At 75.0% G+C, this 15,398-nt stretch overlaps 2 protein-coding genes across 2 annotated transcripts; both read left to right on the top strand.

Moving 5' to 3' along the window:
• The first annotated feature begins 758 nt into the window (after window positions 1–758).
• Window positions 759–8,125, top strand: EFNA3 (ephrin A3). Its single transcript, XM_068922430.1, has 5 exons — window positions 759–920; window positions 5,799–6,088; window positions 7,599–7,664; window positions 7,765–7,842; window positions 7,922–8,125. Exons 1-5 carry the CDS (start codon window positions 799–801, stop codon window positions 8,041–8,043), a joined length of 678 nt encoding a protein of 225 aa, XP_068778531.1. The 5' UTR covers window positions 759–798; the 3' UTR covers window positions 8,044–8,125.
• Window positions 8,126–12,105: 3,980 nt separating this feature from the next.
• On the top strand, window positions 12,106–14,012 carry EFNA1 (ephrin A1). The gene is made up of 5 exons (XM_068922438.1): window positions 12,106–12,232; window positions 12,753–13,048; window positions 13,130–13,195; window positions 13,296–13,346; window positions 13,451–14,012. The coding sequence occupies exons 1-5, from the start codon at window positions 12,129–12,131 to the stop codon at window positions 13,564–13,566; spliced, it is 633 nt and encodes a 210-aa protein (XP_068778539.1). The 5' UTR covers window positions 12,106–12,128; the 3' UTR covers window positions 13,567–14,012.
• Window positions 14,013–15,398: the final 1,386 nt, after the last annotated feature.

The following is a 15,398-nucleotide window of genomic DNA, read 5'->3' as shown; positions in this document are numbered from 1 at the left end:
GGCGGGGCCTGCAGCTCCGGACGCCTGGGCCCCGCAGCTCGCCGGGTGCCGTCGGCGCCGGCAGCGGGGGCGCGCGCCCAGGTGCGAGCGAGCACGCAGTGGGGTGCGGGGGGGGGGGGGATTGCGCGTGCGTGCGCGCGCCCGCCCGCGTGTGCACCCGCGTGTTTGGGCGCGCGGGGACCTCGGGGCGTTGCCGTGCAGGCTGCAGTTGCTATGGGAATTTGCCGGCGAAGGGAGGTGGGTGCCGGCGCCCAGCCTGCCGCGCCGGACCCCTTCCCCCCGGGCACCCCGCCAACCCTCGCCGGGGCGCGGGGGGAGCCGAGGCAGCGCTGCGGGGTGGGCAGCGGCCCGGCCCCCCCGCCCCGACGCCCTCGGGTGGGTGCTCAGCCGCCCGCGGGGCTCCTCGGCCCGGGCGCGGACGCGGCATCCGGGGTGCCCGGCTGCGAGCGCCCAAACCCGCCCGTGGTGGGCGGGCGCCGAGGTGCCTGCTCTCCCGCTTGCCTAATATCCCGGAGGAGGCCAAATCCTGTCGGGAACCCGCGTGACCTCCCCTCCCCACCCCGCCCCACGCGGGACCGGCACCCCGGGGCTCCCACCCGTGGGAACGCTGCAGCCCGAGCCCGGGCGAGACGCCGCTGCCGGTGCCGGCGGGGGCGGGCGGCGGCGGGCGCGGGCGCGCGCGGCGGGGGCGCGCCGGGCGGCGGCGGGGGCGCGCGCGGGGCGGAGCTGGGCGCCGGGGGCGCGGGGCGCGGGCGGCTCCTCCATTCACCGGGATCGCGGCGGGCTGGCGGCGGCAGGATGGCTGCTCGGCTCGCTGCGCTCCTGCCCCTGCTGCTGCTGCCGCTGCTGCTGCCGGGCCGGGGGCCGCCGGGGGCCCTGGGCAACCGGCACGCCGTGCACTGGAACAGCTCCAACCTGCAGTGAGTGGCGGCGGGCAGGTCACGGCGGCGGCGCGGGGGGGGCGGGCTGGGCGGGGGGCACCGGCGGGAAGGACGCGGCGGGGGGCGCAGGGCGGCGAGGACGGCGCCGAAGGATGCGGCGGCGGGAGGTGGATGCGGGAGTTTGGGGCGGGGGCCGGGGGGGCACGGTGGACCCGCCGCCGCTGTTTTCCCCCCCCCCCGCCCCCGGCGCTGCCGCCCCCCCCGGGGCTGCCGGTGTCGAGGCGGCGGCCTCGGCCGCTGCGCTCCCTCCCGGCCCCGCCGCACCTCGCCCTGCCGGCGGAGGCGGGGGCGGCTCGGGCGCGGCGCAGCCCGGGGGGGCCGCCCCCCTCCCCAAATCCGCCCCCCCCCCCCGGGGCCGTCGGTGGCCGCCGGCCGGGCGCGGTGCCCTCCCCGACGGCGCGGCCGGCGCTGAGCTGCCCCCCGGGGCCGGACCTTGCCGGGGGGCTGGGCGGGGGGGCCGGGCCGGCGCTGCCCCCGGGGGGGCCCCGCCGCCCCCTGCGAGCCCCCGGCAGCAGCAGCACGGTCGCGGCGGGGCTGCCGCGGGGAAAGTCGATGCGGTTTGTAAGCGAAGAGCTGAAAATCACTGTCGCGCCCACGGTCGCTGTCAGCGGAGCGGCGGGGAGCCCGGGCGATCGATGACCGCGAGCGAAGGCAGCCCCAGCGCGCGGCGTGTGCTGAGCGCCTCGCGCCGTGGGGCTCCGCCAGCCGCCCTCGCCGGCGCCCGGTGCTCCCCGGGCATCGCCGGGGCACCGCCGCCCGGAGCTGGCACCGCCGGGCCGCGTGGGACCGGGCCACCGGCACAGCGCTGGGCGCAGCCGGGCTGGGCCCCTCCGCAGCGAAGGGGAAGGGAGGCTGCACCGGGGCGTCGTGGTCCTCGGGGGTACGCGGCCCCCCCAGCTTGCCCCGGCTGGCGGATGGAGCCTGGCGGCAGGGCCCCGTCTCGCCTTCCCTCGCCGGTGCAGCCGGGCAGGGGTGTGGCGGGGGCGCGCGCCCGGCTGGAGCGCCTCCCGCCCCGCGTCTGTCCGGGGGCTCCCGCGGCCGGCCGGGCTCCCCCCGCGCTGCGCCTCTTTGTCCCGGGGGGGGGGGGGGAGCGGACCCCGGGCAGCTCCTTCCCTTCCCTTTTAGATTGTGTGCTGAGGCGGAAGCCCAGGCCCCATAAATTGCGCGTGTGTAAGACGTGCCGCGCCGTGCCGAGGCGCAGCACAATGGCGAAGCGGTCGGCTCGCCCCGCTGCCTTCCCGGGCATCCTCTCGCGCCTCGCTCCTCCGGCCCGACCCCTGCGGCCCTGGCTCTCCGGGGGCTCGGCTCTGCCCCCGCGCCGAGCTCTCCGCGCTGGCCGCCTGCGGGCTCTGCTCCGCGCCTTTCCCGCAGGACGGCGCGGCGATCCCACCCTCGCCCTCCTGGGACGGAGGGGCCGCCTCCCTCCCGCCCCGTCGCCCGCAGCCCGTCCTGCGCCCGGCCGCCGGCCCCGTCGCCTCGCCGAGCCCCCGGGGACGGGGCAGAGGGGCCGGCGGTGCCCCCGCGCGTGCCGAGCCGCGGCTGTTGCAGCCAGGCGCCCGCTGCGCACGCCTCTCTGGCGCGCCCGCGAGCGTCCGGCGCAGGGCACGGGCAGCGCGGTGGGGGCGGCTGCGGCAGAGACGCGTCCCAGGCGCTCCGGAGCGCTGATATTTATTGTTAGGCAGTGCGGCAGCTCGGCCGCAATTATAGCCGCGCGGCAAAGCGTCTGGATTAGATAAATTATGGGGGGGGGGGGGAGTGGAGGAAATTAGGCTCCCTGGGCCGCAGCGTGCAAATCCCAGCAACCCCGGCGCAAGCAGAGCAATAAACAAGCCCTGCGCGGCACCCGCAGGGCTCCCCGGGGAGAGGGGCGCGCGCCGCAGGGCTCGGCTGCGGGCCGCCTCGCCGGGGCCGCCGGCTGCGGCAGGCGCCCCGGGAATTTATTGCGCCTCGCTCGGCCCCCGCTCCGGGCGCCTCCGTGGCTGCCCTTGCCGGGGGGCTGCGGCGTGGGGCCGCCCCTCCGCCCGCCCGGGCCCTCGCCGGCCTGCCCGAGCGGGGCAGCCCTTTCCGCCGCGGGTTTTGGGGGGCCGGAGGGGTGGGCTGCGGCCAGCCCGCTGCCGGAGGGAGCTCGGCGCCTGAGCTGCCGGCGAAGGCCGGGGGGCCGCATCCTGCGCGGCGCGGCGTTGGGGGCGGGAAGGCGCTGCCCGGCCGTCCCGGGAGCCCAGGAGCAGGCTGCGGGGGGCCGCGCCGCGCCGTGCCCCCGGCGTCGGCATGCGCCTCGGCCCGGCGACGCTCCGCTCCCGCCCCGGGAAGCGGCGGGAATCCCGATGGCGGCGGCGGCGGCCCGGCCACCCCAGCGGGACGGGGTCCCTGCTCCGCTGCTGCCGGGGGTCGAGGCCGTGGGCCCGGGCGCGGGGCGGCACCGAGCCCGGGGGATGGCGGGGCTCCCGGGGCCGGGGGAAAACCGCATCTCGGGGTGCAGCGGGGCTGGGGCCACTCGTTCCTGTCCGGGCTGGTAATTGAGTCACCGGTTGCAGATTGATGGTTAAATTAAAACCCAATTAAAAACCTCATTGATCTTGTTAGCAAAGCGGGGCGGCGCGGGGATTAGAGGGATCGCCTGGCTGTCGATGCAGAGCGGGCGGCGCTGGCACGCTGCCGGGGGGCTCCGGGGCGCCCCTGGGCCCGGCCACCGGCCCCCTGCCCCGGCTCCGCAGCCCGGGGGCCGGTTCCGGGCGTCCGGGGGAGGCGGCGGCGGCGCCGTGCGGCTCGTGCGCGGCGTGGGCTGCGCGTGGCGGGCGCTGTCTGCCGGCCGGGCGGCTGCCGTGACTTTGCAGCGCCGCGAGGCGGGCGAGCGTCTGGGCCCCGTCCCCCCTCCCCGGCGGCGGGGTGAGCGCCCCTCGGGCGGCGATCGATGCGCCTTCGCCTCTCGCCGTCGCGGGGGGCGGCTGGAAGGCGTGAATCGCTGGCACCGGTTTTGTTCGCCAGCCGACCCAGGCAGCCGCGGCGCGCTGCAGCGCCCGCCGGCCCCCGGCGCGCCGCCCCCATTTATCGCGGCGGGCGGGAGCGGGGCGGCGCGCCGGGGGCCGCCGGGCGCCGAGGCCAGGCTGCGCTCGGGACGGCGCCGCCGGGGCGTACCCGCGTGCCGGGCTGCGCCGGGCGGACGGAGGGTGCCGCCGCCGCCGCCGCGAGAAGCCCTGCTCTAGAAACGCAGCCGGGCAGAAGTGATGCGGCCCCGCGCTGCTCCCGCGCTTAACCCTTCGGGCGCCCCCCAGCCCCAGCGCCGGCCCGGCCGCCGGCTCCGGGGCCAGCCCGCGCCCTCCGCCGCCCGGGTTTCGGTGGCGGCTGGGGCGGGCTGCGGGCAGCGACGGGGCCCGTTCCCGTCCTCCCGCCCGACAAAACCTGCTGCAACGTCGCGGATGCTCCGGGCCGGGCAGAGGTGAGCACGGCCGTTCCCGCCGCGGCCCGCAGCACCCCGGGGACCTCCGCGCCTCCCGTCCCCTCTCGGCACCGTCGCGGGGCAGCGGGCTCGTTAGCGAGGCTCTTCATCGGGAGCCGCCGATGCTAATGGGCCCCGCAGGAGGGTCCCGGCGGGCCCCGCGCGGTCGGGACCGCGGATGCAGACCGGCACGGCGCCGACGGCCGGGGCCGCTCGGCTCGGCGCAGGCGTCCCGGCCCGCACCGAGTTAATTACCATCTGCTCCTCGGCGCTCGGGGCCCTTTCTGGAATAACGAGCCTTCTTCTCCCCCCCTCCTTTCACACCACATCAAAGGTGCAACATGAAAGGTGGCCGGCGCGGCGCGGAGCAAGGGCAGCCACCTCGGCACCTCGCCGGCGGCCCCGGGCCTGCCGGGCTGCTCCCTTCCTGCCTCGGCGGCTCCTCTCGCCCCTCGGACGGCCGGGGCCGGCGCTCGCGGCGCCCCGCTCGCCGCAGGACTCCTGGGCCCCCCCGGGGCGGCAGCGTGGGAACGCGGCCGGAGCGAGGGCCGGGGCCGCCGCGGCGTCTCGGGGCGCCGGCGGCGAGGGATCGGCGCGAGCGGCGGGTCAGCGCGCGGCTGCGAGGATTACCGCGGCCGGCGTTTCCTTGGGGCACGGATTAGGAGCCGGCGGAGGCTCTCCTGAGCGGATCTGAGGGGATTGCCGCTCCTAATCGATGTAAATGAGGCTCCCCCAGGGCCACCCTTTACGGCATTAACGAAATAACGGGATTAGCCAGAACAGGGGGAGAAATCCTCTCTTTGAGCGGCGGCGCGTGGCGGGTCCGCGGGGCCGAGCCGGCGCGGCGGGTGGGCGACCCGGCGTCTCCGCCGTGCGGGTCCGCGGGGCCGCCAGCTCCCGTCCCCGGCAATCGCTGGCCGCGTCGCTCAGCACCGCCGCCGCTTCCCCCGTGTCTGGTTAGTGCCGTAGCAGCCGGGGGCAGGCCGGAGCTGCCCGGTCCCCGGGGACGCTCGGGCCGCTGCGGCTCGCCGGGGCCCTGCCCCACGGTGGTGCCGGACCCGGCTCCGGCCGCGCTCCGCCGTCCCGCGTGGACGCGGCGGGATGCTGCTAATCCCTGCCCGGGGCGGCCTCTGCCCCACGGCAATCGCCACCCCGCCGAGCCGAGCGGTCAGCAGCGGGGCCGGACCTCGCTGTCCCTAGAGGTGGCAGGCGCGTGCGGGGGCACGGGTGACCCCGGCCCCCCCCGGGGTCCTTGCAGGGTGCTCGGTCTGTGCTGCCCACACCTGCCCCTCCTGCCCGGGTCCTTTTTGCCCCTGTTTCTGGGTGCTGGTGGGTGCTGGCCGGGGCCGTGTGGGGAGCAGCAGCCGGCAGGCTGGGCGCCCCCGGGGCCCTGACAGCGCGTCCCCCCGCTCTCCCTGCAGCCTGCGGCGGGAGGGCTACACGGTGCAGGTCAACGTCAACGACTACCTGGACATCTACTGCCCGCACTACAACGCCTCGGTGCCCGAGCACCGCATGGAGCAGTACGTGCTCTACATGGTGAACTTGGAGGGCTACCGCACCTGCAACACCAGCCAGGGCTTCAAGCGCTGGGAGTGCAACCGCCCCCACGCGCCCCACAGCCCCATCAAGTTCTCGGAGAAGTTCCAGCGCTACAGCGCCTTCTCGCTGGGCTACGAGTTCCACGCCGGGCAGGAGTACTACTACATCTGTACGTGGGGCCGGGGCGGACGGGCACGCGGGAGCCCACGCGGCTGCGGGACGGGGCTGCGGGTGCTGATGCAGGAGGGGGATGCAGGATGGGGATGTGGGTGCTGATGGGGATGTGGGATGGGGAGGTGGGTGCTGATGTGGGATGCTGGCACGGTGCTGCTGGGGCATGGGGATGTGGGATGGGGATGCAGGATGGGGACGCGGGTGCTGATTGGAAGCGGGATGGGGACGCCGGTGCTGATGCAGGTGCTGATGGGGCTGCGGGCTGGGGATGCGGGTGCTGATGGGGATGCTGGCAGGGTGCTGCTGGGGGATGGGGATGCGGGATGGGGATGCAGGTGCTGATGGGGATGCGGGATGGAGATGCGGGTGCTGATGCAGGTGCTGATGTGGCTGTGGGATGGGGATGCGGGTGCTGATGCAGGATGCTGGTAGGGTGCTGCTGGGGGATGTGGGATGGAGATGCAGGTGCTGATGTGGCTGTGGGATGGGGATGCGGGTGCTGACGGGGATGCGGGATGGAGATGCGGGTGCTGATGCAGGTGCTGATGTGGCTGTGGGATGGGGATGCGGGTGCTGACGGGGATGCGGGATGGGGATGCAGGTGCTGATGCAGGTGCTGATGTGGCTGTGGGATGGGGATGCGGGTGCTGATGCAGGATGCTGGTAGGGTGCTGCTGGGGGATGTGGGATGGAGATGCAGGTGCTGATGTGGCTGTGGGATGGAGATGCAGGTGCTGATGGGGATGCGGGATGGAGATGCGGGTGCTGATGCAGGTGCTGATGTGGCTGTGGGATGGGGATGCGAGTGCAGATGCAGGATGCTGCTAGGGGATGGGGATGTGGGATGGGGATGCAGGTGCTGATGAGGATGCGGGATGGAGATGCGGGTGCTGATGAGGATGTGGGCTGGGGATGCGGGTGCAGATGCAGGATGCTGGCAGGGTGCTGCTGGGGGATGTGGGATGGAGATGCGGGTGCTGATGTGGATGTGGGCTGGGGATGCGGGTGCTGATGAGGATGCGGGCTGGGGATGCGGGTGCAGATGCAGGATGCTGGCAGGGTGCTGCTGGGGGATGTGGGATGGAGATGCGGGTGCTGATGGGGATGCGGGATGGGGATGCAGGTGCTGATGTGGCTGCGGGCTGGGGATGCGGGTGCAGATGCAGGATGCTGGCAGGGTGCTGCTGGGGGATGGGGATGCAGGATGGGGATGCAGGTGCCCATGTGGTTGACGGAGGGGCATGCTGATGGAGGCGCCAGTGTGGGATGGGGGATGCTGATGCGGGCGCCAATTCGGGATGCAGCTACTGCCAGGTGCCCCTAGCCCTGCAGCCCCAGGCAGTGCCGACCCCCGGGGGCTGCAGCGCGGGGTGCGGGCACTGCTGCGTCACCCCCGTCCCAGGGCGCGATGCGGGGGGCGCAGGGGCTGCCGCGTCCGCCCGCGAGCGGACCCCAGGGCGGCGCAGCTCCCCGAGGCGCTGCGGTCACCCCCGCTTGTTCGGCAGCCACGCCGACGCACAACCACCGCCGGGCCTGTCTGAAGATGAAGGTGTTCGTGTGCTGCGCCTCCAGTGAGTACGGCTGCGCGCGGAGCGGCGCGGCCGGCCGGCGGGTCCCCGGGGTGGGGGGGCTGCCGGGCAGCGTGACCCTGTCCCCTCTCTCCCTCCGCAGCGTCGCACTCCGGGGAGAAGCTGGCGCCCACCCTGCCGCAGCTCACCCTGCGGCCCGAGGTGAAGATCGAGGACTTGGGTGAGTGCCGGCGCGGCCCCCCGTCCCGGCGCCCCGGGGCCGCGCCGGCGCCGCCCTCACCGCCGGCCTCTCTCCGCAGAAAACTTTAACCCGGAGGTGCCCAAGCTGGAGAAGAGCATCAGCGGCACCAGCCCCAAGCGAGAGCACTTGCCGCTGGCCGTGGCCGCGGCGCTTTTCCTCCTGACGCTGCTGGCCTCCTAGCTCGGAGGCGCCGGCGGGGGCCGAGCGGCAGCGGCGCGGCGCGCCGGGGAGCTGCCCCGCGAGCGCCCGGCCCCGCTGCCGCCACTGCCCGCGGGGCGCCCGCCGCCCCGGCCGCGGGGCTGGGCTCGCGCGCCCGGCGCGGCCGCCGCGGAGACCCGCCGGCCCCCCGGACGGAGCAGCGCCGGGCGAGGACGGGCGCCCCCGGGCCGGGCGGCCTGTACATACCTATAGAGATCTATACATACTGTACAGAGAGCGACTATATAGATATATCTATACTGTACCATAGGCAGCGGCGCTGGCCCTGGGCTGGCTTGTACATAGTCGAACGTGTTGGATTCTCCTCGTCTTCCGTGAAGACCCGACCTATGCAAACGCACAGACACTTTTTGGGGAAAAAAAAAAAAAAAACAATCTCGATCCTTTTTTCAAGTGCTTTGGCTGGTGATTTTCATATTCTGCTCTTAGTCTCTAAAAAAAAAAAAAAAAAAGGTAAATAAAATAAAAGGATTAAAAAAAGAAAAAAGGAGCACCCACGTCACGGCCGCGTGCAGCGCTCCCGGGTCCCAGGAGCAGCTGGTGGGTGGCAGCCGGGTGCTTCCGGCGCCCAGCTCGGTGCAGCCCCTGCCCGGCTGTGCCCGGCGCCCTCCCTCCCCGCGCACGCAGCCCTCGGCCGCGCCGCCGGCCTCCAGGGCCCCCGGGGGCTGCTCGCGCCCCGGCAGCGAGGGGCCGGAGCCCGACAGAGGTGGGCGAGCGGCCGGCGGGACCCCGGGCCCCCGGTGCGCGGGAGCGGCACCCGCAGGTAAGGACGGCGCAGGCGGGGGGGTGTCGGGGTGCGGTGCGCCGAGGGAAGCCCCGTGCCCGGCCAGGGCGAGCATCCCCGGTGCCACGCGCGCTGCCACCGTGGGAATTCCCACGCCCTGGGGCGCATCCGGCGGGCACAGGGTGGGGGGGGCGGCAGCGCTGGGGGGCACGCAGCGCCGGCCGGCGGGTCCCGTGCGTGGGTCGGGCGGCCGGCGGGGCGGCAGCTCCGCAGGCAGCGCTGGGCGGTGGCTGCGCCGCGCAGCCGGCCTGGGCTTGTCCGGGGCGCGGGAAGAGCCGGCGAACCCGTCCGACGGGTCCGCGGAGCGCTCCCGGCAGCCTCCGGGCTCGCCGCGGCCCCGCCGTGGGCCGGGACCCCCCCCTCCCCGCCCTTGCCGTGCCCCCGCCGTATCCCTCCCGCCCCGGCCTCGGCACCGCAGACCGGCCACCGAGCCTGGCTCCGCTCGGCGCCTCCCGGCGCGGCACGCCGGGGGTCCCGGGGGGCTCCCCGCACCCAGGGCGCGGAGCCGGCGGGCAGCCCCCGGGGCATCCCGCGGCTCCGCGCGGGCTTCGCGCTCCGGCAGGGACGAGGCCGGCCGCGTGCCCGGATGCGGAAGGGCCCGGCGCGGCGGCGGCGGCTCTGCCCCTGCCCCGCGCGCCCCGGCCCTCGCCTACCTGCCGGGCTGCACGCAGCCACGGCGGCACGTCACCCGCGGCCTTCGCTCCCGGCGCGCGCTGGACCAGTCCTCCCCCGGCCCCGGGGACGGTGACGTCAGCCCGGGCAGGAGCGCACCTCCGTGCCCTGAGCCAACAAACCATAAATAGCCCGTCACGAGCCGCAGCTCCCCGGCCGCCCCCTGCCCCGCCTGCCCCCGTGCCGTTTCACCTGCAGTGTTTACAGCGCGTACGGGGCCAAACGGCCTCACCTTTGTCCTGCCAACGGCAGCCAGCGCGACGCAGGAGCCTGCCCGCCCCTGCGCCCGCGCCGGCGCTGCGGAGCGCAGCCGGGGCCCCGTGCACGGACGCCCCGCGGTGCGGCCCCTGCACCCGCGCCGGCGCTGCGGAGCGCAGCCGGGGCCCCGTGCACGGACGCCCCGCGGTGCGGCCCCTGCGCCCGCGCCGGCGAGGCGGAGCGCAGCCGGGGCCCCGTGCACGGACGCCCCGCGGTGCGGCCCCTGCACCCGCGCCGGCGCTGCGGAGCACAGCCGGGGCCCCGTGCACGGACGCCCCGCGGTGCGGCCCCTGCGCCCGCGCCGGCGCTGCGGAGCGCAGCCAGGGCCCCGTGCACGGTTCCCGGGAGCCGCTGCCATGGGAGCCCTCGTGCACCATCACAACTGCTCCTGGCACGATGTCCGGTGCCTGCTGCCCCCGGGGCACCCCCCGGCCAGAGGAGAGGCCCCGGGGCGGCCGGGCGCAGGGCGGCAGCTCTGCGCGATGCCACCGGGCGCGGGGCCCGCCGCAGCCTCCGCCGCGGCCCCCGAGGCGCCTCGGCCGGCGCTGCTGCATCCAGCCGCTCTCCAGTTACAGCCGCGGTGCCGCCGTCTGCCCGAGAGCTTTTGGCGTGTCAGGGGAGCAACGCTCGCCCGGCTGCAGGCAGCCCCGCGCCGCCTGCGCCGCGTCGGGCATGCAACATTACCCGCAATCAATGGATCATTATGTGATAAACAAGAGGAAAGTTGTTTTGCAAATGCGGCTGAGTTATCACTTCACAACACAGCAGCGAAGTATCTCTCCGCGAGGCTTAACAAGGATGGATCAGTGCTCGGGGCAGATGGGAGCAGATAGCGAGCGGCCGCCAGCCCGCCGGGGCTGCCCCCCCGCCGCCCCCCGGCCCGGCTCCGCAGCGCGGGCTCCGCAGCGGGGACCTTTCACAACATCAAACAAATCGAGAGCAAACGCAAACGGGGCGGCGGGACCTTGCAATGTTTGTCGGGGCTGGAGCGGAGCCCTGGGAGAGCAGAGCCAGCTGATAAGGGCAGGAGGAGGAGGAGGAGGAGGAGCAGGAGGAGGAGGAGGAAGAGGAGGGGGGGGGCTCCGCTTAATCCCCCAGCCTATCGCCGTCCCCTCCACCTTATCAGTAGCTCCTCCAGCTCCCCAGGTCCCCATTTATCCAGGTGTTTTTGATGTCCCCAAATATCTCAGATAAAGTGGTTTCTATGGCAAGGGCCGCGGGGGACGATAAGGAGGCCCCCGCAGGCCAGCCCCGCTGGCCGCCTTCCCCCGCGTCCCCATCGCCCGGGCTGCCCAGAGCCCCCCGGGCTCCCGTGCCACGAGCCACCCTCGCGCCCGCCCCGCCGCGGGACGCAGCGCCCCCGAGCCGTGCCTCCAGGGCGCCCGCTGCAGGGGCGGCGGCGCTGTCGGCACCCAGCACCCTCACCGCCGGAGAGCCCGCCCTGCACTCGGGGTGGCCCGGCAGGGCTGGGACGGGGACCTCGGTGCCTGGCGTGGGGGTGGCCGGCCAGGCGGCCCACCTGTGCGCTGGGCGCTCGCTGCTGGTAAAGCAGCATGGTGCAGCATGGTGCAGCCGGTGCACGGCCCAGTGCACCCCAGCGCTGCGTCCCATGGGGCCCAGTGCAGCTGGTGTGCGGCCCAGTGAGCCCTGGTGCGGCCCTGCGTCCCGCGGGGCCCAGTGCAGCCAAGCGTTGCACCCTGCGGTGCCCGGTGCAGCCGGTGCATGGTCCAATGCAGCCTGGTGCTGCGCGCTGCAGAGCCCAGTGCAGCCCAGTGCAGCCCGGTGCTGCACCCCTGGGGCGTGGTGCACTTGGTGCACGGCCCAGTGCGGCCCAGCGCTGCGCCCTGGGGGGCCTGGTACACTCGGTGCATGGTCCGCTGCAGCCCAGCGCGGCGCCCCGTGGCGCCCGGTGCACCCGGTGCACGGCTCGGTGAGGCCTGCTGCAGCCCAGCGCGGCGCCCCGTGGCGCCCGGTGCACGGCTCGGTGAGGCCCGCTGCAGCCCAGCGCGGCGCCCCGTGGCGCCCGGTGCACCTGGTGCACGGCTCGGTGAGGCCCGCTGCAGCCCAGCGCGGCGCCCCGTGGCGCCCGGTGCACCCGGTGCACGGCCCGGTGCCGCCGAGCGCTGCGCCCGGTGCCGGCCCGCCGGGGCGCCCCGCCGCGCCCGCGCCGCTGTTGTTGTTGTGTCGCGGCCCCGAGGCCCGGCGGGGCGCGGCGGGGCCGACGGGGCGGGCGGGCCGGCGGGGCGGGCGGGCGGGCGGGGCGGCGGGGCCGTACTTAAGGCGGGGGCCGGGCGCGCCGCCCCGGCCGGCGCCAGGGAGCCCCGCGGAGCGCATGGAGCGGCGGCGGGCGGCCCTGCCGGCGCTGCCCCTGCTGGCGCTGGTCTGGGCGGCGGCGGCCGAGCGCCACACCGTCTTCTGGAACAGCTCCAACCCCAGGTGAGCCCCGGTCCCCCCCCCCCCCGGTCCCGTCCGGCCCCCCCCCTCCGGGGCGGCCCCGAGGGCGCCGAGCGCGGACGGGACGCGCCGCCGCCGTCTTTGTTCGGGGGCGACGGAGCTGCCGCTGCCCGGCCGCCGCCGCCGTCCCCCCGGGCCGGGGGGGGCCGAGCGCCGCCGCCCCGCTCCCCCCCCCGCCCCGCTCCGGTGCCGACCCCGAGGGGGCGGGCGGCGGCGGTGCGCGCAGCGCGGTGCCCCGGCCAGGTGCGGCCCAGACCCGGGGGGGCTCTTTCCTTTCCCAGGGCCGAGCTGCAGACGGGCCTCTTCCTTCCCCGACGGCGCTGGCGCGGCGCCAGCCGAGGCACCGCGGAGCGTGTTGACAAACACGGCCCCGGCCCGGCGGCGGGCAGGATGTGCGCCGCCTGGCCCTGCCGCGGGGGGGGGGGTCCGGTGCCCCCAAACGCCTCGGGCCGCAGCGGGCGCAGAGCTGCCCCCGAGCCTCCCCGCTTCCCTCCGGCCGCAGGTTCCTCTGGAGCGACTACACGGTGGAGGTCCGCCTCAACGACTACCTGGACATCATCTGCCCGCACTACGAGGAGGGCGGCGCGGCGCCCCGCGCCATGGAGCGCTACACGCTCTACCTGGTGGAGCGGGAGGAGTACGCGGCCTGCCAGCCCCGCTCCCGGGAGCAGGTCCGCTGGGAGTGCGACAAGCCCAGCGCCCCGCACGGCCCCGAGAAGTTCTCGGAGAAGTTCCAGCGCTTCACGCCCTTCACGCTGGGCAAGGAGTTCAAGGAGGGACACAGCTACTACTACATCTGTGAGTGCCCGGGGCCGGCGGCGGGGCGCACGGCGCGGGGCCCCGCTGCCCTCTCCTCCTAACCCGCCTCTCCCGCTCCAGCCAAGCCCATTCACCACCACGGCGAAGCGTGCCTCAAGCTGAAGGTGACGGTGGCCGGCAAAGCCAGTGAGTGTCGGCCAGGGGCTGGTCTCCCCCCGGCGGCGTGGGGCGGCGGGGGCCGGGGCGCTCGGGCAGCCCTTCACCCTCCCGTCTGTTCGCTCCCCAGCTCAGGCGCCGCCTGCCGCAGCCTCGACGCGGAAGGGGAGGATCCAGGCAGGTAGGTTGGTGGAGGGCGGGCGGACGGACGGACGGACGCACGGGCTCGGGGCCGCGTCCCCATCCCGGCCCGGGGGAGGCTCACGGCTCCGCTCTCGCCCGCAGACGACGCGGCCGCCCACGTGCTGCGGAGCGTGGGGCAGAACTCGGCCATGCGGGGCAGCAGCCCCTGGGCCTTCGTCAGCCTCCTGCTGCCGCTCCTGGTGCCGCAGGGGCTGTGAGCCGCCGCGCCGAGCCGCGTCCCGGCCACCCGAGCACTCGTCAGTATTAGGGGCCGGAGCCCCGAGCCGAGCGGAGCGGCCGAAGCCCGGGGCGAGCGCCAGGGCGCCCTGCCCGCGCGGCCGGGGGCCGCCCGCAGCTGCGGACCCGGCAGAGGGGCCGCGCGTGCCCTGGACTGGATGGGGCGGGGGGCTGGCACCCCCCGCCGTCTGCGCCCCGTGACGTGTCCTGCGGGCAGAGACACAGCGCCGGCGGCGCTCGGAGCGGGCCGGCGAGCGCCGGAGGCGCCTGGCAGCTAGCGGAGCGGGGAAGCGGGAGCCGCCGTGCCCCCCCGCGGGGCCGCCGGGGCGAGCACCCGGCGCGGGCCCTTCTCGCTGCCACGCTCTTTGTACAGCTTTCTAACACTGGAATTTTTATATGATGGTCTTGAATAAATAACTGAGAAGATGCTGGAGTGCCTGGGGGAGCGGAGCCGGGCCGGCCCCGCGTGCCTTCCTGCGCCGGAGGTGCCAGCGCCGTCCCCCGCCTGCGTCCTGGCTGCCAGGGCTGGAGCGAGGCCCGGCAGCAGCGGGCTCCTGCCCCTCTGCTGGGTGCTGGCTAATTAATTAAGTGGCTGGGGTTTGCAGAGGGCTTTGAAGTGGAAAGCGCTGCAGAAGGGCCAGCGCTATCGGTGGTTAGCGGGAGTCCCGGCGCAGCCCTTCCCGGGTCTGGGGGAGGCTGTCACCCCCTTCCAGGCCCCTGGCAAGTGCCACATGCTGCCCAGAGGGACCGAGTGTGGCCCCAAGGAAAGGCACAAGGGCAAGTGGGGCCAGTTCTTCCCCCCTTCCCCCCCCGCATGGCCACCACTGGGGGTAGGTGACCCGGCTGGCACTGGGTGGGATGGCATTGCTAGCGTGTGCTGATGGTGCTGGCCTGCCCCAGCGCTCGGAGCTCCGCATGGCCTGGCCTCCCCAGCTGCGCTGCGGGCTGGGGACAGGGCCTGGCAGGGTGCTGCTGTGTGGGACCCTGGGGACACCGGAGCACAGGGGTGCACAATCACGGAGACATGGGACTGCAGGGGTGCAGGACCGCAGGGGTGCGGGATCACGGAGACATGGGACTGCAGGGGTGCAGGACCGCAGGGGTGTGGGATCACGGAGACATGGGACTGCAGGGGTGCAGGACCGCAGGGGTGCGGGATCACGGAGACATGGGACTGCAGGGGTGCAGGACCGCAGGGGTGCGGGATCACAGAGACATGGGACTGCAGGGGTGCAGGACCGCAGGGGTGCGGGATCACGGAGACATGGGACTGCAGGGGTGCAGGACCGCAGGGGTGCGGGATCACGGAGACATGGGACTGCAGGGGTGCAGGACCGCAGGGGTGCGGGATCACGGAGACATGGGACTGCAGGGGTGCAGGACCGCAGGGGTGCGGGATCACGGAGACATGGGACTGCAGGGGTGCAGGACCGCAGGGGTGCGGGAGCACGGAGACATGGGACTGCAGGGGTGCAGGATCGCAGGGGTGCACAATCACGGAGACATGGGACTGCAGGGGTGCAGGACCGCAGGGGTGCGGGATCACGGAGACATGGGACTGCAGGGGTGCAGGACCGCAGGGGTGCGGGATCACGGAGACATGGGACTGCAGGGGTGCAGGATCGCAGGGGTGCGGGATCACGGAGACATGGGACTGCAGGGGTGCAGGACCGCAGGGGTGCGGGATCACGGAGACATGGGACTGCAGGGGTGCAGGACCGCAGGGGTGCGGGATCACGGAGACATGGGACTGCAGGGGTGCAGGACCGCAGGGGTGCGGGATCACGGAGACATGGGACTGCAGGGGTGCAGG

The sequence above is a fragment of the Struthio camelus genome, chromosome 30, assembly GCF_040807025.1.
Source record: "Struthio camelus isolate bStrCam1 chromosome 30, bStrCam1.hap1, whole genome shotgun sequence".
Taxonomy (NCBI): domain Eukaryota; kingdom Metazoa; phylum Chordata; class Aves; order Struthioniformes; family Struthionidae; genus Struthio; species Struthio camelus.
This window is presented reverse-complemented; position numbering and strand designations above follow the sequence as displayed.

Bases quoted from the DNA above. Each gene is read 5' to 3' on its own strand.
- EFNA3 (XM_068922430.1), top strand. From the start codon at position 799: ATGGCTGCTCGGCTCGCTGCGCTCCTGCCCCTGCTGCTGCTGCCGCTG. The intron at 6,089-7,598 runs GTACGTGGGGCC...CTTGTTCGGCAG, and splicing joins GCAGGAGTACTACTACATCT to CCACGCCGACGCACAACCAC. The intron at 7,665-7,764 runs GTGAGTACGGCT...CTCCCTCCGCAG, and splicing joins GTTCGTGTGCTGCGCCTCCA to CGTCGCACTCCGGGGAGAAG.
- EFNA1 (XM_068922438.1), top strand. From the start codon at position 12,129: ATGGAGCGGCGGCGGGCGGCCCTGCCGGCGCTGCCCCTGCTGGCGCTG. The intron at 12,233-12,752 runs GTGAGCCCCGGT...CTCCGGCCGCAG, and splicing joins TGGAACAGCTCCAACCCCAG to GTTCCTCTGGAGCGACTACA. The intron at 13,049-13,129 runs GTGAGTGCCCGG...CTCCCGCTCCAG, and splicing joins ACACAGCTACTACTACATCT to CCAAGCCCATTCACCACCAC.